Below are 21,165 nucleotides of genomic sequence, written 5' to 3' on the forward strand. Positions count from 1 at the left end.
TACCTTAATCTTCATCCAAATGTTCTTTCTTGTCTTCCCCATCTACCCCAATCTATCATCTATATTCCCAAATTTCTCTCTATAAAGATGTCTTTTTAAAAACATTTTGGGGGGTGGTGATGAGGCAATTGGGAATAAGTGGCTTGCCTAGGGTTGTATAACTAGTAAATATTGTGTTTGAGGCCCGATTGGTACCCAGATCCTACTGACTCGAGGGCTGGTGCTCTGTTCTTTGTGTCATCTAGGTGCCCCTGGAATATGTCTCTTTGATATTCACTGAGGTGGGTGGGCGCAGCAGATAGGAATCAGGGCTTGAAATCAGGAGAATCTGAGTTCAAATTTAGCTTCAGACACTGGCTGTGTGACCCCAGGAAAGTCACTCCTGTCTGCCTCAATTTTCTCCTCTGTAAAACAAAGATAATAATAGCATTTACTTTCCAGGGTTGATTTGAGGATCTAATGAGATGTTTGTAAATTGCTTTGCAATGTGGAAAATCTATGGAAATGCTAGCTATCAATGATTATGTTCATGGCAAATCCACTAATTCTTTAAAAACTCTTCTTTCTTTTGAAATGAATTTTCCAAAGCTTGTCCATTGTCACAGTTACCGATTTTAACTGATGTTTCATTAAGGGAAAAATAATAAAGTTAGAAGGAATCTTTAGATTACAAATAAGAGCAACTAACAGTCCTTACACAAGGGACAAATTTGACCTTACAAATATCACTGAAATTTAGTGGATGAAACTCATGAATAGAGTATAACTCTGGGTGGGTATAGCTTATTCAAAAAAACAGGCTTAATTAAAGGGAGTGAGGGAATCATTTAATCAAAAGATAGACTCATGAGGACATCTAAGAATCAGTAGGTGGGAAGTGTGGTTGAGAATGGTTAAGTGAAGATCAAGGGAAGGAGAAACAGAAGTGATTTTATCATTTAAGTGTACCATAGACTATCTGGTCAGGATAAAGGCATAGATAAGGTCACAAGCCTGACATAATTGTGATGAGAGATTCAGATTATTTTCAAGAGAGATCTGGGGCTCTCTCTTTTCCCAAAACAGAGTTGTCAATAATTTCTTAACTTGGTTTAGTGAAAATGTCATCCTTTAAAGGTAGAAGAATCAAGGATCCATTTGCTGAATTCTAAATGATAGAAAGCTCAAGGATATATGATTTTGCTTCTGTCTTTTCTACTGAGAAAAAAATAATCATTGGACTGAAAACAAAAACAGTTAAAAGGAAGTTGGAAGCCAAAGATACGAGAGGAGATAGTGAGAATGCAATTAATTAGCTTTGTGTTAATTCCAGCATCCAGGCCCAACTGAGTTACATTCTAAAGTACCAAAAGAAAGGGTAGATGTGATCTTTGAGAAATTCTTAAGAATGGGAGAAATACAAATATTTTCCTGATTTTCATAGAAGGGAAGAGGTTAGAGTTTATAAACCATAGAGGCTGACTTTGATTCTTGAAAGAATTCCTCATAGTATTATGAAATTGTAGTTTATAAGAAAGTAGAAAGGAAAATGGTGATCTTACAAGAGCCAGCATCAAAAGCAAGTCTTGCCCGAAGAACTTCATTTCCTTTTCTGACAAGGTAACAAGCCTGATAATAAGGGGACTGTAATAGATATAGTGTGCCTGGATTTCAGCAAAGAATTTGTCAAAGTCTCTCATGTAAAATGGTCAAAATGGAGAAATGTAAACAAATAGGATTCAAAGTCATTGAATGCCTCAACCCAAAAGGAGATCATTAATCTAATCTCCTAATGTCAAATTGAAAGTCATTTTTTGTTTGTTTGTTTTTGTGGAATACTCTGTATGTCAGCCTTTGGCCTTTTTTAATGTTTATATCCATATTGGATGAAAAGAACCAATTTGGATTTGTAACATTTGCAAATAACACAAAGCTGAGAGGAATAGCTAAAGGAGATGGACTTTAAAAGTATCTTACTAGGCAAGAACCATAAGTTGAATCAAATTTTAAAAAACTCAGTAAAAATAAATTTCAAATTTTTACACTTGGGTTCAAATAATCAGTCTCACTGGCACAGGATAGCAGAACATGTTACTAGAAAATTTATTGAAAAAGGTTTGGTGGCTTACGTAGATTGCAAGCTTAAAATGAGAACCAGATGACATGAAAATTCAAAAACAAAACAAAACAAAAAGGTAATGTGTTTGCAGGCTGCATTAAGAGAAGAACACAATCCAGAGTGAGAGAGGGGATAGACTCCCTGCACTTTTTTCCCTGATCAGACCACATCTGGAGTATTATGTTTGGTTCTAGATTCCACATGTTATGAAGGACGTGCTAAACCAGAAAGTTTTCTTAGGAAGGGCAGCAAGAAGGATTAGTGGATAGAGTTTTGGGTGTGGAATCAGAAAGACTCATTTTCTTGAGTTCAAATCTGGCTTCAGACAAAGACTTAGTGCAAGTTACTTAACCCTATTTGCTTCGGTTGCCTTATCTGTAAAAGGAGCTAAAGAAGAAACTGGTAAAGCTCTTCTGTATTTTTGTCAAGAAAAATTCAAATGGAGGGAGTGGGGCAGTCAAGAGAATCAGGCAGGACTAAACAATTCCAAAGAAAAGTCCCCTGAGTGGGGAGGGAAGTGGAGATTATTCCATACAGAACTAGGGACATTTAGCCTGCAGAAAAGAAAACTGGGAGGAGGAAAAAGGGAGCATTATAGTTTTTGTCAGATATTTAAAAGACTATCATGAGAAAGAGGCATGCTTTGTTATGTTTGCCTCCTAACAGAACAAGGAGAAGGGGTACACGTTACAGGCAGTCAGATTTCAGCTTAATATAAGGAAAAATGTCTTTAACAATTATAACTGTCCAAAAACAAAATGTTGTGCTTCTGAAGATAAGAAGGCTCCCCTTCTCTGGAGTCTTTTCAAGTGGAAGGAAGATGAATGACCATTTGTTAGTGGTGTTGGTGAAGGGACCCTTGGTTATGTATGGACTAGATTAGTCTGTACATGGGATTCCTTGAAACTCTGCTATTCTGGATAACCCTACCAACTTGATAGATGGTATTTATGATTGATATTTATAATGATCCCAGAATCATAGAATTGAAAAGTTGGGCGAGAAGCCAGAAATCACCTGGTTCAATACATAAAATGAGAAAAGTCTCCACTCTAACACATCTAAGAAGTGGACATCCAGCCTCTGTTTGAAGGCCTCCAAGGAAGGGGGATTTACCACCTCTCAAGGCAGCAGCTCATTCTTCTTCTGGACAGCTCTAATTGTTAGAGTCGATTAGGCTGCTGAGTCATCAATAGAAAGTTAATTAGGTTCAACACACTCTGTTTAAGTGGGTGCAGTCGTGAGGAACATATTAAAGAAAGATTTCTCCAAAAAATGTTTAAAACAAAACAAATTTGGAGGATAAAAGGGAAGAAGCTTCAGTTATCTGGAAAATCTACTTATGTGACAACTCAATGACAGAAGTTTGTATCATTCATTCAAAAGTCCAATGAAATGTTTGTATTTCCCCTAAAGACTTCACCTATGAGCCCTTGGAATGAATATAAAGTGCATTCACTGAGTGAACCAAGATTTTCCATCTTTCAGTAAAAAAATAAATATTTCCCTTGATATTCACACATTTATTCCTAATCAGATACTGAGATGAATAGTACATTGTTTCCACAAAGGTCAACATTTTCATTTCTTGTATGTGCCAGACCCAAATAAACTCATCCAAAAAACCTGGGCAAAGCACCATCAAGGGGAAGCCACGTAGAGAGGTTCTAAAGCAACTGAAAGTCACGCCAAGCAAATCTGCTCATCACAGAAACACTGAATAGGGACCTCAATTTTCTTCTCCACATCCTCAGATTTAAGTTCCAACCGTGTTGGTGACATGGCAAAAAAGGCATCGGAATCTGTCCAGGAAGGAATAAAAGAGGCTTGTAACTTAGAAACCAGTGAAAAATGGTCCTGGATGACCCCTCAAGCTCTTTTTGAAACCTCAGTTTCCTCATCTGTAAAATGGGGATGATAATAGCACTTTCCTCTTAAGGTTGTTGCAAGGGTCTAGTGAGATCATCATTATAGAGTATTTAGCACAGTGACTGGCATACAGTAAGTGCTATATAAATGTTAGTTGTTGTTGTTATAATTATTAATACCTTCTTAGGCTCAGTTAAAAAGGCCACTTTACCCTTCTGGATCTAGGACCAGGTTCTTGTGACCTCCAGCATGGTGCTCAAAGGCAATAAATAAACATACTGGATTGATTAAAATCAACTCAGGTGGGGAAAGGGGGGAATGAGGATTCCCTTAATCCAGATCTTGACAAAGTCATCCAGAGCAACTCAAACAACATTTAAACATTTAATGTCGATTCTAAATCAAGCCAGTCCCCCCACACACACCCCTTTCACCCCCAGGGAGCATCATTGTCTGTATTATATTGTTATTACTTAGATACATCTGCCTTGGAATGTGTTTAACAAGCCTATTGAAATCAATTCTCCTTGAGATTTAAAACCTCCTGGTTATGTAACCACATAGCTCAAGGTGTCCATATGGATGCAGCTCCTTAACAGGGCCAGAGTAGAGGCGGTATTCTCAAAGTTTCCCTGCTCTTGTTTGCAGAGAAGGCAGAGGAGTGGGTGAAGGCTTCCCCCCTCCCAAGTCTGATATAAAGGGCACCCGGGGAATGAAATGGAGACTCTCGGGCAAAAATCTCCCTCCCATAGATACTGGAAATTTTTCATTTTAAAATATCTCCCTGGCTGAAATTCTTTAAGTAGAGATTTATTTATTTTAACAAACCTGTCTTTCCAACTATAAATGTCTATGAGAAGAACTCTGAGTCAAAGAACCTGAGTTCAAGTGCTTAGCTTTTTAATCTTGAGCCTCAGTTTCCTCATCCATAAAATAGAATAAGAACATATGGCCTCTGAGTCCCTTTCCAATTTTTGAATCTCATGATTAAAATATTGATATGATAATTAACATGTTAATATAATATGTAACTAATGTAATATGATGTATATAATTCATTTAAAATAACTGTTCTACATTTGTGTGAATTTGTGGGCTCAGATATTGGTGTAAAGCAGAAGTCAGCATGGGCAAAGCTAGGATAGACAGAGAGGATTAAAGACATTGAACTATGGAAAGGGGACGGGAATTGGAGAAGAATGGGAAATGGGAGGATCCATTGCCTCCTTTGGACATCCTGGCCAGATTCCTATTCCTAATCCATTTTGTAAACCCTCCTGCCAGGGGTGGGCTAACGCCAGTCCAAACTGGCTCATAGATTACTAAATTTTCAGTGTGAGTATTTATACCTTGGAAACTATCATATTCTATAAATCAAAGCTCTATTTAGAACTTTGTTCATTGTCTAGATTTAAGAAACTAATACAGAAAGACTAAATTTAAGAGTATGTCTTCATGTGCATCTCCTCCCCCAAATCTGGTTGTTAAGTATTACTTATATACCCCTGATTCTGACTGTTTAGCTTAAATTTGGGCAGGCTCTACAAGGAGGCTCATTTTTGGGGGGCAGTAATATCCATTCTTCTTGTAGCCAATTCTTGTTGTTAAGTGTTAGCTGGGCATGGTATAGTCTCCCTATTTGGTCCCTTTTCTTGGCAAGCACAAGCTGAACCCATTGCTTTCTTGGAACACTAGAGATACTTACCACTTGGAAGGCAATGGAAGCCGACAAGGGTGGCAATGCTTTGGCCCTCTCTGCAGCCCTTCAGACACCTCAACACTGGCTGCACTGAAAAGCATGAGGAATTTTCTCCTTGAAGGTCAATTGTCTTCTCAAGTCTTATGAACTGGTGTTTAAAGGAACAAGCTGCAATAAAACCAAAGCAGTGAATTCCATTTTCTCATTTTTTTTTCCTTTTTTATGCCCTCTTGTCTCCCTGTGCACCTATCTTTTGATGAGACTTCAAAAGCCACAGCAACAAAACCCCAATGGGCAGGGGCCTCCAATGTCTGGGACAGAACCCATCCCAGACTCAGCCCCCTTCTCAATGACACTTCAAACTCAATGAGGTTGGGAAACATACACAGCTAGAAAGTGTCTGAGGGAGAATTTGAACTCAGGTGTTCCTTACTCTAACTCTGATATCCTATGCCATCAGCAGAGAGAAACTATCATTATTATTAGCCAATATTTATATGATACTTTAAATATTGCAAAACAATATATAATTATGCATACATATATGCATATGTATATAAAATCTTATTACTATTAAAGTCCTTAGAAACTTCAAATAATAACAATAATTATAATAATACCAAGTATTTATATTTATCCATCATATCTATCATATACATATTTATCATTATCTATTATTTAATATTCTAATAAATCTTATTACTATTAAATTACTTAAAACTTTAAATAATAACAATGATTATAATAATACCAAACATATATATTTATCATATCTATCATATACATATTTATCATTATCATCATCTAATATTTAATCTATCTATCTTTGGACACTTTACATATATCATCTCATTTCATTCTCCCCAACAGCCTGAGAGATAGGTGCTATTCTTCTTCTTCTTCTTCTCATTTTTCAGGTGAGGAAGCTGTAATTGAGAGAGCACATATCTTGTCCAGAGTCACACAGTTAGTTAAGTGTCTGAGGAGGGATTCAACTCCAATGGCTCTCAACACCAGTAATAATGCAAAACATAGTATTAGGCTTTGAAATGCAATGTTTTTAAAAAAAATGACAGTTGAGATTCCCAAGGAGTTTATGGAGAATTGGCAAGATAATTTTGACAGCCTTGCATAGGATAGATTAGCAGAAATTGAAGGCTAGAGAAGACTAATTGATTAGGAAACTTGGCCAAGAGTGCAAATAAAAAGTAAGGAAGGGCTGCACTAAGGTTAACACAGTAGGAATGACAAGATGGGGAGGATGTTAGAGATAATGGGACAATCAAGTACATGAGATTTGCCAACTGATTGGTTGTAGGACCAATGGAGGCAGAACTCCGAAGTGACTCTTTCTGCCTTAATCACAAATTGTCTGCTATTGCTGTTTTTAAAAAGGGATTTTCTTTTTTTCTATGTGCTTGCCTGCTGAGTCTGTAAGCCTCTTAGCAAGAGACACATCTTCTATTTCTTTGTGTCCTCACAGTCTCTAATATGTCATTTTAAAAAATTGAACTTCTGGTTTCATTATCATAGGGAATTCACAGTGAGGATTCTCCAACAATGTTGTGTGTGTTTATATCCAACTTTTCAGTCATATCCAATTTTATGACTCCATTTAGGGTTTTGCTGGCAAAGATACTGAAGTGTTTTGCCATTTCCTTCTCCAGATCATTTTACAGATGAGGAAACTGAAGCAAATAAGGTTAAGTGATTTGCCCGGAGTCACACAGCTAATTAAGTGTCTGAGGCTGGATTTGCATCAGGGAGATGAGACTTCTGGTGTTTGATCCATGATAACACCACCTAACTGTTCCAATAGATAAAATCCTGCTCAATCAATCCATGAGCATTAAAAAGTAGACTGAGAGGCTAAGTCACTACTCAGAAGTGAAACTCTAGAACAAGAGCTAGAAGGTACCTCAGAGACCCTCTTCTGTTACTATTAAAGTTCATGGAGATTAGATGATATTCTCTTGGGTTAAATAAGAAAAAAGTGCCAAGAGTAGAATTAGAACCAAGCTCCCCTAATTCTAGTGCCTCCTTCCTATGTTTCAGAGGGACCCGAACCCAAGTTTCCCTAATTTTGAGGTCAGATTTTTCTTTCTCATACATCATATACTGCACCCAATACAACTCAGTAAATATATGCTGAATAAACAATGAGTGGATGTTGTCCCCTTCCAACTCTGAAATTTGATGAGACTAAGAATTCCGTCCAAGAGCTTTTGGAGAATGTATTGGAAAGCTTTCTTTGAGCACCAGCATGGGAGTAAATTAATAGTAATAACAATAGCAATAGCAATAGGGTTAAATTAGGAATAGATAGTTGGCCTTGGAGTAAGGAAAACCTTGATTCAATCCTTTTGCTGACACATATTACCTATGTGATCTTTAGAATATCATTTACTCCCAGTACCCTAATCTACTCTAAGAGTTAGTATCTCTCAACCTAGATTACTTTCTTTGGAAAATGGGAATGACATAACACTTACTTTGCCAATGGCCATATCAAATGAGATCATGTGCATAAAACATTGTACAAATCTTAATATGTTAGGTAAATGTTAGCTGTTATCATTGCTTTGTTGTTATTCATTCATTTATTCTTTATTTATTTTAAGTTACAGCAATCTGGGTTGGTTGAGGAAGGTCCTTATTTAACACTCTTTTCATAGTAAGATAAGAATGGTCCAAAAGAAATGATTGTAATAGCCTCCATTTCTATTGTACTTTATGCCCTACAAAAGCTTTCCTAACAATGACCCTCCGAAATAGGTGGTACATAGCTCACTATCCATTTTTTAAACGGGGGGTATCTTCTTTACCATCAAATTACTAACATCAAAGCCAAAGCAGTCTACATTTAAGAATAAGCATGGAGTTTGGGTAGAGCACGTCTGAGTATATGTTGTATGTGTTTGTATTCAATAGAATAATATGAATAATTTTAAAAATCATTGCTTGTTATTACCCAAGCTTCTAACTCCCTCAACTGAAAGCTCCTTGAACTGCCACTTCACAAAGAATTCAGGGTAATAATATAAGAGGAAACTTGACGCATTTGGAGAATGTATTGGATTTCCGGTTCAGTATACCCATGGGACTCTAGACAAATCAATACTCTATTTCTTATCTGTAAAATGGACCGAATGATGTCCAAGATTTTCTCCATCTCTAATTCCATGATCTAATTACATATGGAGAATGCAGAGAACACAATTCTTGCTTTCAATGATCTGTTTATTGAAGTGCCAAATCTGGTAGAGACTTTGTAACTTCAATCTACTAGAGTTCTATTTTCCATTAGCCAGAGAATTGTAGGAAGGAACTATAAGGTATAAACTGATCTAGTTCCCTAACATCTGGCAAATGCCTAAACTACCTGGGAAGAAAGACACTCCTTAATTGGATACTATAAACCTTCCTTCTTTGTGGAAGATAAGGCCACAAAAAATATAGTATCTAAAACAATATTGTGTGTCAGAGAATCTCAATTGTGTTGAAAGCTAATTTTTTTTCACTTTAGGCTGGGGTCTAAGTTCATACCTCTGGAACAAGAGCCATCTGTCAGAACCCAAGATCGAGCAAAGCTCAGAGCATCTTTAGCTATGTAGCCACTGGGCATCTGAAATTCCTGGATGGTTTCTGCATTGGACTGTCCACACAAACCTCGGGTTTTTCCAATCATCCATAAAGAAATACGAACCTGATGATAATTTAGAAAGAAGAGGTTACTTCATTGAAGAAGAGGAAGTAGAATGAAGAAGGAAATACCAACATTGTCTAGTACAGAGATAGTGATTGGTTAGTCTCCTAATGACTTGCATTATCTCTAATATCTTTTGATCAGAAGGGGATGTACCTGATTGCCTTCTGCATCTGTATAATCTAAATTGATATTAACACCTGAATTTAGTGGTCAGGTAGAAAGCTGACTTGAACAGAGGGGCTGAGAGGGAAAAAACTACAATACTAAAGTAGGGACAAAGTTTACCTTTCCAACCTTTCCTAAGTAGGAAGATTTCATAATAGAGTATCTTGCTAGGAACAAGGGGAAAAATCTGCTTGATATTTCGGATAAAAATAGTAGCCAAAGAAAAGGACAAAGACACCTTGCATGTTTTCCCATCATAATAAAGTTTTTCAATGCCATGTTCTGGTGCAGAAAGAGAGAATCCTTGACTTTCATTCTTGATGGACACAAGTGATTCTAAAAAACAAAAAACAGACATTCAGCATGATCTTTATTAAGAAGGAAAATTTTATCCTTCAATTCAGAAAGAAGTAATGGGTTAAATCAAGATGCAAGACTCAAAACTAACACTATTTTATGCATAATGAATGCTTAATAAATTCTTTTTGAGTTGATTTGAAAAGCTGAGTTCAAATTAACTGGATTTGAATTTTCTTTCTTTTTTTTATTTTCAAGCAAAAAGCTCAAGGCATCTTGCGGCTTCAAATTACACACTAATTTAAATTCAACTGAAGTCTTTGCTGTGCTAAGGAATGGAAAGAAATACCAAGAATCATGGATTACATTAGTGAGAACCTTAAGACCGACCAACTCAGTTCCTTTTCCAAATCTCCCAGGAGTTCCCCTCATGACCTCCTGCATCAAAATTCAAGCAGCAGGGCTTGCTACTTTGGCTGAGGTCTTATACTAATTGGAGGAACCGAAGGAAGGGAGCTCAGAGAAATGGCCATGAATCACTGGATTATAGGATCACAAATCTAGTGCTGGGAGGGTCCTTGGAAGGGATCATCATGAGAAAAGTGAGGTGAATCAGAGGATCTCACCATTAGGTAATATCATGGTCTCCAATGGCATGCTTCTCCATTTCTAATAGAGAAGAAAAATAAGGAGCAATAAAAGAGTGATACTCACCATTGCCAGAAAGGATGATGCTTTCATTCACGGGGGTCTCTTTGCTATCCACCTGAAGCCAAAGGTGTCCTTGAGCAGGATACATGTCAATGTCACTTTAGAAAGAGATGGGGGGAGACAGAAAGAGATAGAGGGAAGAAAAAGAGTGACAGAGAGGTGAGTTGGACTGTTTAAACATTTGCTGACAAGAAAATGAGTCCATGCCCCCGGTTCATTAAGAGGTTCTTTTTAAATGATCCTCAACATATGCCATAAGGTAGTTGTAATAGAAAGAACATATGCATTTGAGCAGCATATGGAAAATTTAGCCCATCAGAATTTCCAAGTAGATGATTTAATAAGCTGCTTCCACATTTGTGGAGACAATAAAATTCTAATTCTCCCTCCATTTCTTAGGACAAAGCAGAGCCACGCTCAAACTATAGCAGTGACCTTCTGTTAGCAAAGCAGTTCCGACCAGAAGCTTTGGAATGGCTTACTGATTGGCCAGTTTGACATTGATAGCCTTTTGGTCAGCAGAGCCTTCAGCTGTCTTTATCAATACCAGGAACCTCAGCTCGGGGCTAGCATCCTGGGTTAGAATGTGGAAGCAGTTGGCAAGCAGGGGGTAGCTATACTGGATTCCATTGAAGGTGGTGATCTGTTCTTGATTGACTGAACAATCAGCTGAAGGAATAAGACAAAAAGGGAGAATTTTCATTTAGGGCCATCGCATTTGGATCTGGAAGGAATGTTAAAGTCCATGTATCCAATTTTGGGGTGAAGGACACTGGTACCGAAAGGCAGTGATATAATGCAATAGATAAGGCTTAAAATAGAGTACTACCTGGGCTAGTAGGAGTCAGAGGATTAAACCACTTCTACTGGCTGTGTGATCTTGGGCATTTCTCAGATCCTCAGTTTCTTCCCCTCTAAGATGAATGGGGTATCACCTCGAAGGCTCCTACCAACTCTAAGCCTATGGTTGTATAAAATAATATGAGGAGGGAGAAGATGCTGGCAGCTAGGGGAGTCAAGAAAGCTTTCCCATAGGAGCTAATCCAAGAGTTTACCCAGATGTGAAGTTTGGAATTCTAAGGGACCCAAGGGAATAAGCATCGGACAGAGCCAATAGAAATGCAGAGTAAGAACATGGTCGAGCATGAAGACTATGATTGTGAGACTGCCCCTAGTGTAAGCCAGCTGGTATTCAAAACTGCATGGGATTTTAGAGGCTGTCCAGTCGCAAGCCATCATGTTTCAGATCAGGAAACTCAGGTAGAGAGCAGCTCCAAGATTTTTCCAAACTTAATAGTTCATAGCAAAGAGGACTTATCTTCTAACTCAAAATCCAATATTCTATCTTCAACATCTCAATACACAATTTTCTTTAAAAAAAACTTATTATATGCATATAACTTATTTCTACATTGCCTACATTTCTGCCTGTGCCATTCTTTTCTCAGAGAGTTATTTTTCACACTAAAGAATTTTGTAAAAGAAAAGGAGGAAGAAGAAATCAATAAAACCGATTAATCCATCTGCAGAATCTTATGCTATATGCAATGTTCCATACCCAGAGACCTCCACCTCTGGAAAAAGGCAAGACAAGATGTCAAGATGCCATTTCCTAACTCAATAAATGCTACAGATTTCTATAGGGGGATTCCCATAGGGCAGGAGTACAGCTTATGTAAACCCCCAAGACAAAAGTCCCTAGAGACCAATTTTCTCACCTTGGAAAGTCTCCATTATGGAATTTGTGACTTGTGCAAAAAAATCCTCGACCTGGATAGGCATTTTGGAAGCTGGTGCTGGCTGACTTATAGGGTATGGGATGGGTAAAAGAATGTCTTGTCCATAAAAAGTAATCTGCCAATGGAAAAAAAAAAGCATCTAGGTAGTACAGTGGGTAGACAGTGCAGTGCCCAATCTGAGTTCAAATCCTGCCTCAGTTATTAATTGTGTGACCCTGAGCAAGTCATTTCACCCTATTTGCCTCAGTTTCCTCAGCTGTCAATTGACCTGGAAAAGGAAATGACCAACCCCTCTAGTATCTTTGTTAAGAAAGCCCTAAAGTGGATCATGAGGAGTCAGATGTGACTAAAATGACTAAGCAACAACAAAGGAAAAGAGAAAGTGGGACAGAGGACTCATTCTGGGAGAAAACCCAAATCATGGTGGGCATACTTACATGGGGTAGCCTGATAGTTACATCCCCACTTCTGGGAGATGAGAGCTCCATCACTAAGCTGGCCTTTTGAAGGGGATTTTTCCAAGCTCTTTCAGAGAATCCCAGTCTAGAGAGAAGCCCAGGAATGAATGTATAAAACCTGGAAATGAGTAGAAAATATTCATCCATCCCATAAATATATATTAGGCACCTACTAAATACAAGATGCTGGGAATACAGAGAGACAGATGGTGAAATGAAAAGAAAATTGAATTTAGACTCAGAGAATCTGGTTTGGATTCCAGCTCTGTCATTTACTACCTGTCTCATTTTGGGACAGTGATTTACCCTCTCTGGAACTCACAGTCTCCAAACATAAAATAAAAAGTTTGCTCAGGGATTCTTAAACTTATTTTATGCCATGGATCTCTTTGCCAATCTGGTGAAGCCTATAGACCAATTCTCAGAATTAATGTTCCTTCTGAAATATATAAAATAAAATCCATAGCATCACAAAGGGAATTGAAATGATTACAAAGAAAAAACTATATAAAAATAAAGATGTAATTTGTTTTTCTCTCATCCAAGTTCACAGATGCCCTAAAAAGAATCTATGAAAGAAGTTTCAGTTTGCAAAAGGGGAGCAGGAATGGAAGTTGGGGATCATCCTGATCTGACCCAAAAGAAATCTCCAGACCAGATTTCCACAAATCATTTGTGACTCCTATTCTTTGCCAACTCTAACACTCTCCATCCTTGTCCCATTTAGGAAATACAACAGACAGGGGGGGAAGAAAGGAGAAATCTCACCATTTTCCCATTTCTGTGACTTCTGCTGAGATTTTTGGCCACGCAACCTTCATTTGCACAATAGAGTGATTAGCAGACTGCCCAGTCACAATTTCCCCCAAAATTTGATATTCCTGGCAACTCTCACCCCATTTCAGGGATGCCTGAAATTCATAAGTGGGATAAGACATCAGCCTATTGGGGGCTTGAAATACATGGAAACAGCTATATATGCTGGCCCACTGATGTGCCCGTTTAGTGAGATTTTTAGCTTACCTTTACCACATGAATATTCTCCAATGAGATTTCAATACAAGTTTTCCATTGGCTACTTTTGATGAAATTAGTGACCCATAACTGGATCCCAGCTTTGGAGGAGTAATTATTTGTGAAAATGGCAAATTGGAAGCCATTAAGCTTATGGTCACTGTGTTCTACCCGAAATATTCCAGTTAGTATGAGTGAATTATTGTTCTCCAAGAACTTCATCTGAGCTCAAGGAAAAAGAAGAGAGATGGGTGAGCCTTACCTTGTAGGACACAATAACTCCTTTTGTATAGACAACAGAGGGATATCTAGTGGGAAATTATAGTCCAGTGGGGAGAGATGAGATGCTAACAACTATGGAATAAATAAGCTAGATATAGGATCAACTCAGGGAGAGAGGAATCTCAGAAGGAAGACAAATTCTCACTGTGAGACCTGAACTTGGAGTTGTAGAACCTAAATTGAATCCTGGCTCTGACATTGTAACCTTGAACAAGTCATCACACATCTCTAGCCCTCAGTTTCCCTCTCTGTAAAATGATGGTGGTTAGATTAAAGAGTTTCTAAGTTTCTCTTTGATCCTATGTATAATTCTAGGTTATCATGGTAGATTGTGGAATCTCCAGCTTAGATGAATATTAAAAAGGAATGGTAGATAGATAGGTAGGAAGATAAATACATATAGATAGATAATGGACATAACAGAAGTATGACCAGATGGACAGAGACAAATGGACAGATAGATAGATAGAGGTACATAGATAATGGACATAAACGGGTACACAGACAGTGGGACAGACAGATGGATAGATAAATAGAGAGAGAGGCAGATAGATAATGGACATAGATGGATAGATAGATAGATAGATAGATAATTTGAATCCAGCTCCCTAGACTTCAAATACTATGCTTTTCTTACTATTACCATGCTGATTCTTCAGATTCTCCAGATGTAAAGTGGTTTACAAATCTTAAAGTGATACATAAATGCTAATTATTATTAGGTAGAAGAGATTTCACCACAGAATCACAAAAATCATTTCATAAAATGAGAAAATTTGTTTAGAAAATTATAAAAACCAGGACACTAATTTATAGTTTCTCTCTTGACAAAAAATGACTCCAAGAATATGAGAGAAAAACCTCTTACTTTTTCAAAGTGTTTTCCTTATGGCATAAAACAGGACATTGGAAGAAGGGCTGGGTCTGCCTGAGACAATCTGGATGGACTCTACTACAAACCAGGTCTCGATAAGCACATTTTCTATTCCCATGATCTTTTTGAAGTTTCTTTGAATCCATCCTACTGCAAATACGTGGCACTCACCATCTGGATTAGTCTGGAAGCTGCCTTAGGTCCTGTTTCAATTTCCAGCCCAATCTTCTCAACAGTAGCATCTGTATAAGGTATCCAGTGCACAGGACATCAAGGTTCTGGATTTCCATCCACCCTCCCCGTGAGGAAGCCAACTCTTCTCTTACCTGGTTTTGCTATAAGCTGAGCCTCATGTGAGCCCACTATATGATGGAAAATGGAGCCTTGGAGTGATGTGGCACTCTGGGATTTCGTGGAGAAGTAGGACTGAAAACCCAAATAAGGCAGGTTGAACCAAGCCTCTTGGAAATGAGCCTTTCCATTTTTTCCATGGTGAAACTCGGGCTTGGGGAAGTTGAAGTAATTGGGAAAAAAAGTTTCAGAGGTCCTTCCTGGCTACATTTGAACAAGGACATTTTAGAAATCATCATTAAGAGGCAGGAGATGGTACCAGAAAAAAATCATCAAGTAATCATTTAGTCAACAAAAACATTTATTGAGCACCTACTATTTGCAGTTCCTTGAATGTGACAGTTGTATGCTTTTGCATAGACTGTATCATAGTTCTAAAATGCTCTGCCCCTCAATGTTACCTCCTGGTTTCTCTGCTTTCCTTGAAAACTCAGATAAATCCTACCTTCTGCAGGAGGCCCTTCCAGGATTCCCTTCCACTTCCACAGTAGCTAGGATCTTCTTCTCTTAGACTGCGTTCTATCTCCTCTGTATTCTCTTTTATGGACAGAGTTTGGGTTATCTGCCCTATCTCTTAGAATGGGACTCGTGGAGGGCAAGGGGGAATACTACCAATCTTTGTATCTTTTCAGAGCTTAGCCCATAGTAACAAGTACATGCTTCATAAATATCTGTTGACTGACTGATAGGGCTTTAAGGACAAGTACAAAGAAAGAAAAAATTTCTCTCCTCTCAAGTTTAACTTCCATTCTAACAGGGCAAGTCACTTAATTTCTGTCTGACTCAGTTTCCTCATCTATAAGATGAGGTTAATAATAATCCCTACCTCCTAAAATTGTTGTGAGGATCAAATGAGAGCATGTGAGCAACATGGCTTGCAAACTCTCTAAGCCCTAGAGGGATGCTATCTCTTAAATTCAAAGGCAGGAGGGAGAGCGCTGGCAGGAAAAGCTTGCCAGAGAAGGTCATGCTTTAGCCATTATCAGTGTTAATTCCAGGTCTTTAAACAATCACACATGGACAGTCTTTCTGTGGTAGCTAAAACCTTTGTAGCCATTTTCTATAGAAACTGCTAATCCTCCATATTTGTTATGACTACCTTCAAATTCATCTCTGCAGAACCAAATAGCCTCTGGGAGATCTCAGATCCAGCTTCCTCGGGAACTAGAGGAACCTTCTTTTCCGTGTCTGGCTCCCCATTCTTTCTCCATACAGCAAAAGCTTTGGCACTGTGGGGACAGTGAGAGCATACTTGGTGTCAGGGGTTGCTGGTTATTGCACATGGCTCAGCCCTTGCGTTCATCTCTGAGCTCAGGGGAAGGGAGGCTCCAGAGAAGCAAATGTTGACTTAAAAAATAGTGCTATTCCAGAAAGTCGATAATGTGAATGAATAAATACAGAAAAACCAATAGACTTCTCAGTACATCATTTGAAATCTCTAAGAATAAATGTCTCCAAACTGAACTGAATCTTTCAAGGCTGTTCTAAGGAAGCAGCTTTGTAATCAGAATATCCTGATGAAAGGCATGGTAATTCAAAAGTTCAAGCCTAGTTCCAACTTTGTCCAACTATTCTGTTCCCTCAAGAAGGAGTTTGGGGGAAGAGCTAGCTGAGTGGTATACCTGGCCCTCAGGAGCTCAGTCTCTTGGTGCCATGGGAAAGTTTCATACTTAAAGTTTTTCTCTTCTAGGTCCATTTTTATGTCCAACTTCATTGGATAAGCTGCCTGAAGCTTTGCCTGGAGCTCAATGCCAGACTGGAAGACAGGGGTATTGATGGTCATCGCTGCCACAGAATACCAGTACATGCTAGAGAAGAAGGAAAAAAGCAGTGAGCCAAGGACAGTACTATCTCCTGTTTATACTATCAAACTTCCTTCAGAGGAATTCTTCTGTGTGGGAAGTAAACAAGCAACATACCCAGAGAGCAATAACTAGGATGGGTAACTGGGGCTTTGTCCCTGGGCACTAGAACTTAAGGGGCATCTGTATATAGCACTTATATTCCTTTGGCCGATGAAAATAACTAATAAGTTATCTACTGGAAGGAGGTGATAAGCTTTGTGCCTACCTTTAGCACCTTATCCTTTTTTCCCCTCAATATTTGGAAAATTCAACAACACTAAAAGGACATTGAACAGATTTTCTGGAATATGGGTTTTATTATCACCGTGAGCAACTGTGTTCAACAAGGTTGTACCATTGGTCCAGGGAAATCAACTTAGGCTAAATTGTGATGCAGGTTACTCATTGAGTTAGATTTATATGTAGACAAAGAGCCTAATGCAAATGTTAAATCAGGAGCGTCCAAGAAAGATGCCCATAGCATAAAGAAGGGAAGGAGGTTCCATATGTTGATCAAGAAGGAATCCCAACACTTTCCTTCTCCCTAGGTAAGCTCCTGACCCAGTCCTTGTTGTGTTCCACCATCTCCCAAAAGCAATCTCCTCATGACATTTGATAGAAGTCTGCTTCCCCTAACAGAGTTTATCTGAGGACTTTTCCCTTATTATTTTAACTATTTTCTTAACCCTTTGGTTTCATGGTGCTTACTTCAATAACTACTAGACATAAGTGTACCCACATACAGTATCCTAAGAAATATCCAAACTGCTTCTATAGTAAAATTTGGCAATAAGAGAAATTTGAAGAGACTTTGGGGAGCTGAACCTGCCCAGCTGAGGATGAAACAACAGAATTTTTCCCAAGGGAAAAGAAGGTCTGTCTATCCATGTCCCCTTCCTCCTTCTAAAAGGCATTGAATAAAGTTCATTTATCAAACGAAAGCAATAAGCTTTCTTCTAAAAGACCCAATGATCCATTTATGTCTATTGGATCCAATGATGCAATGAAGGCCTTTTTGCAGGGTTTCTAGCCCCTATGAAGGGGTGATTGGCTAATCCATGTGTATGCCCAGTTGGAAGAGTATACCCAGTTTTCTCTCAGAAGAGCCATGAAATCCTAGAGGGGAAAGGAGAAGTTTCAGATCCCAAAAAATAAACCAGAAAATCTGTCTGGTCTCTTGTTACCCTTAAAATGAAAAACATGACAAAACATTCATCAAGTACTTACTGTATTTACCCAGCCTGATGAATAAAAAATAAGACAGTCCCTCCTTCCAGAGGGTTACATTCTAATAAGGGGAGATTAACACATAAAGAGAAATGGTGACTATGGACCTCAACATGACATCTGGGAATATAAAAGTGCAGATATGGGGACCAGGAAAATGGACTCTTAGGGCAATATGATCTCCAGAAAATGAAGGATATACCATATTTCCAGGGAACATGTTTCCTAATTGATCAATTAGGGAACACTGGAAGAGGACCTTTGTAGGATCATAGATTTAACACTGGAAAGATCCTCAGAAACCACTAGGTCCAACCACCTCATTTTAAAGATGAAAAACCTGATGCACAGAGTGATAACACTCAGTCATGTTCACTCCACGTCCAGGACTATATCTACTACACAATGCTGACTCTGATTTTACCAGGATAAGGTTTTGGGATGGCTCCTGAGTAAATCATCATTACATATTGATGGAGTAATTATCTAAAGAGGTACGTTATGAGTTTTTAAGAACCCAGAACTCAGCAGTAAAAGACAAAAGCCCTCAACATCCTCTGTTTGAAACCTCTCCTTACCAGGGTTTGATGTCAGCAAACATTTGAATTATAGGACTGGATGACTTTTTAGTTTCGGAATCATCAGACAGAGGAAGGGATACTTTGGCACTAACTGTGAATGACAAAGAACACACAAAAAGTTCATCTAAAACCTAGCAAGAGGATTTTAAGGTAGTTCCCATCTGTCACCACTTTCTCTCACCAATCTGATTTTCTGCTACTTCCTAGGACGTTCCCTTCACTCAAATCAGGCTGGTCTCATAAGTCCACATAGACAAAAGGAACCTTGAGACTTTTACGCTTATCTTGTTGGAAGAAGCCTCAGAAACCATCTTGTACAACCATTTCACTTTACAAATAATGATCCTGAGGATGGCTGATGAATAAAAAAATTAGACAATTCCTTCCCTCCAAATGCCTGCATTCGACTAGGGTGAGGTAGCACATAAAGAGTAATGGTGACTATGTAGGACTTAGAACAAATGTTCTTTCCATTGTATCACACTGTCTAATTTTCTCATTTTACAGATAAAGAAATTGAGACACAAAGTGACTTGCTCAAGGTCATATATGTAACAAAACCCTGCTTCCCTCAGTCAGGACACTTTCAATTACGCTACATTATCTTCCTGGTCCCATGTTTATCCTTTTTAAAATTCCTTTGTTATTGCTTTTCTATCTCTTCCAAAATCTAGTTCAGTTCTGTTCTCTGGAAAGTCTTCCTAGCTTGCACTCAACTCCCCTGAGTCAGAGCCCTGTATGGTCCCTACATGCCAGTTTTGTTTGTTAAAAAAGACTATAAGCTCCTTGAGGGGCTAAATCTGCTTTATCATGTAGCAGTTAAGAGATGATGGAGTGACTTAGCCAAACTCACCATTAGCTGAAAAATGTGCCAGGGTAGTAGCATAGAAACTGTATTCTAAAGGCAGTCCCATGGAGGTAGGGACGGCATACCAGATTTCTGCCAACCCCAAGGCTTGAGTCCATTGGCCTGAGATACCGTCCAGGAGCCGAGAGATTTTCTTAAGCGTGCCATATCTAACTGGCTGAGCCAGTTCCTGCAGGGACATAGGATGGGGATCAGCAGGAAGGTGAGGTGAGGTTTAGGGAGGTGAAAGAAGGGGAGAACCATGCAAATCTACCAAAAAAACATGAAGCCTAAAGCTTGGAGGGAGGCAGTACCTTCAGAATATTCTTCACAAAGTCCTCATCCACATCAAAAAAGATGAGTTCTTGATCAAACAACTTTAGATTGGCAGACAGCAATGGCTTAACAACTGGTAGCTCCTTCCATCCCAACAGCTATAGAAGGACAATGGGAAGAATAAGCTTAGATACCCTTATGAGAACTCAGCAAATAGAATATTATTATGAAATATCAGAGATGCTCCTGAAGTCTCATGGTGAAGTAGAAGGAATTCTGGGTTTAGAGTCAAGGGATCTTGGTTGAAATCCTAGCCTGGTCATTTTATCTGAGTGACTTAATCTCAGGGCTCAATTTACTCATCTGGGCACAAAATCAAAGATACTATCCTCGCTTCAGAATCCTTAATCTTTAACTGCTCTTTCTTCGCTGAAACCCCTTTTGGTCAGCTTCTTATTTTTGAATGCTGTTGTGCTGTTAAGGAACAAGGAAGAGAACATTTTCAGAGAAACCTTGAAGAATTCGTATGAACTGATGAAGAGTAAAATGAGCAGGGCAAGGAGAACACTTTATATGATGAAATAATTCTGCAATAACAAAAACAGCTTAAAAACTCTGCTCATCCCAATAACCAGTGGATTTTCCCAAGGATCAGCGTTGAAGAATATTGCCCACCTCCTGATTGAGAGGAAAGGGACTCACTAAGCTCAATGAGACATTTCTAACCCATGGGGAAATTTGTCTTGCTTGACTACACATATTTATTACAAGAGTTTTGTGTTTTGTGTTTCTCCCCCTCAGGGGATGAGACAGCAAAAAGGAAAGAAAATAGATATTTGTTAATTGAGAGAGAAAAAAGGAAAATTGATTTAAAAAAAAAAGGAAATCCATCCATTTGTTAGCATGCTTGAAGCAGTTTTCTGAATGCCTGGGTAAGTTATAACAATTCTCTGGTTAGCCATTTAGCAGCTTGGAAAACTTGATCTCCAATAACAGCTGCAATTTATATAGTTCCTTTAAGTTTGCAAAGAATATATGCATTATCTTATTCAAGCTTTACAACAATTTGTTGTGGTACGCCCTCCAAATATGATTTTTGTTCAACAGTCCCAGAAACTGAAGTA

The 21,165-nt window shown here is 38.5% G+C and overlaps 1 protein-coding gene across 1 annotated transcript in view; it reads right to left on the reverse strand.

Annotated features, from left to right (window-relative positions):
- Window positions 1–3,600: 3,600 nt before the first annotated feature.
- Window positions 3,601–21,165, reverse strand: part of LOC127563025 (vitellogenin-2-like) — a 58,052-nt gene continuing 40,487 nt past the window's right edge. Inside the window, exons 16-32 of the mRNA XM_051999199.1 lie at window positions 20,080–20,199; window positions 19,772–19,955; window positions 18,916–19,009; window positions 16,889–17,074; window positions 16,366–16,495; window positions 15,242–15,470; window positions 15,087–15,157; window positions 13,769–13,981; window positions 13,514–13,656; window positions 12,725–12,863; window positions 12,267–12,402; window positions 11,031–11,217; window positions 10,552–10,646; window positions 9,779–9,876; window positions 9,213–9,372; window positions 5,673–5,834; window positions 3,601–3,900 (exon numbers count right to left, since the gene is read on the reverse strand). Of these exons, the coding sequence (XP_051855159.1) occupies window positions 3,782–3,900; window positions 5,673–5,834; window positions 9,213–9,372; window positions 9,779–9,876; window positions 10,552–10,646; window positions 11,031–11,217; window positions 12,267–12,402; window positions 12,725–12,863; window positions 13,514–13,656; window positions 13,769–13,981; window positions 15,087–15,157; window positions 15,242–15,470; window positions 16,366–16,495; window positions 16,889–17,074; window positions 18,916–19,009; window positions 19,772–19,955; window positions 20,080–20,199 (2,466 nt within the window). The 3' untranslated portion in view covers window positions 3,601–3,781. The remainder of the gene's footprint in view (window positions 3,901–5,672; window positions 5,835–9,212; window positions 9,373–9,778; window positions 9,877–10,551; window positions 10,647–11,030; window positions 11,218–12,266; window positions 12,403–12,724; window positions 12,864–13,513; window positions 13,657–13,768; window positions 13,982–15,086; window positions 15,158–15,241; window positions 15,471–16,365; window positions 16,496–16,888; window positions 17,075–18,915; window positions 19,010–19,771; window positions 19,956–20,079; window positions 20,200–21,165) is intronic.

This window comes from Antechinus flavipes, chromosome 4, assembly GCF_016432865.1.
Source record: "Antechinus flavipes isolate AdamAnt ecotype Samford, QLD, Australia chromosome 4, AdamAnt_v2, whole genome shotgun sequence".
Lineage (NCBI taxonomy): Eukaryota > Metazoa > Chordata > Mammalia > Dasyuromorphia > Dasyuridae > Antechinus > Antechinus flavipes.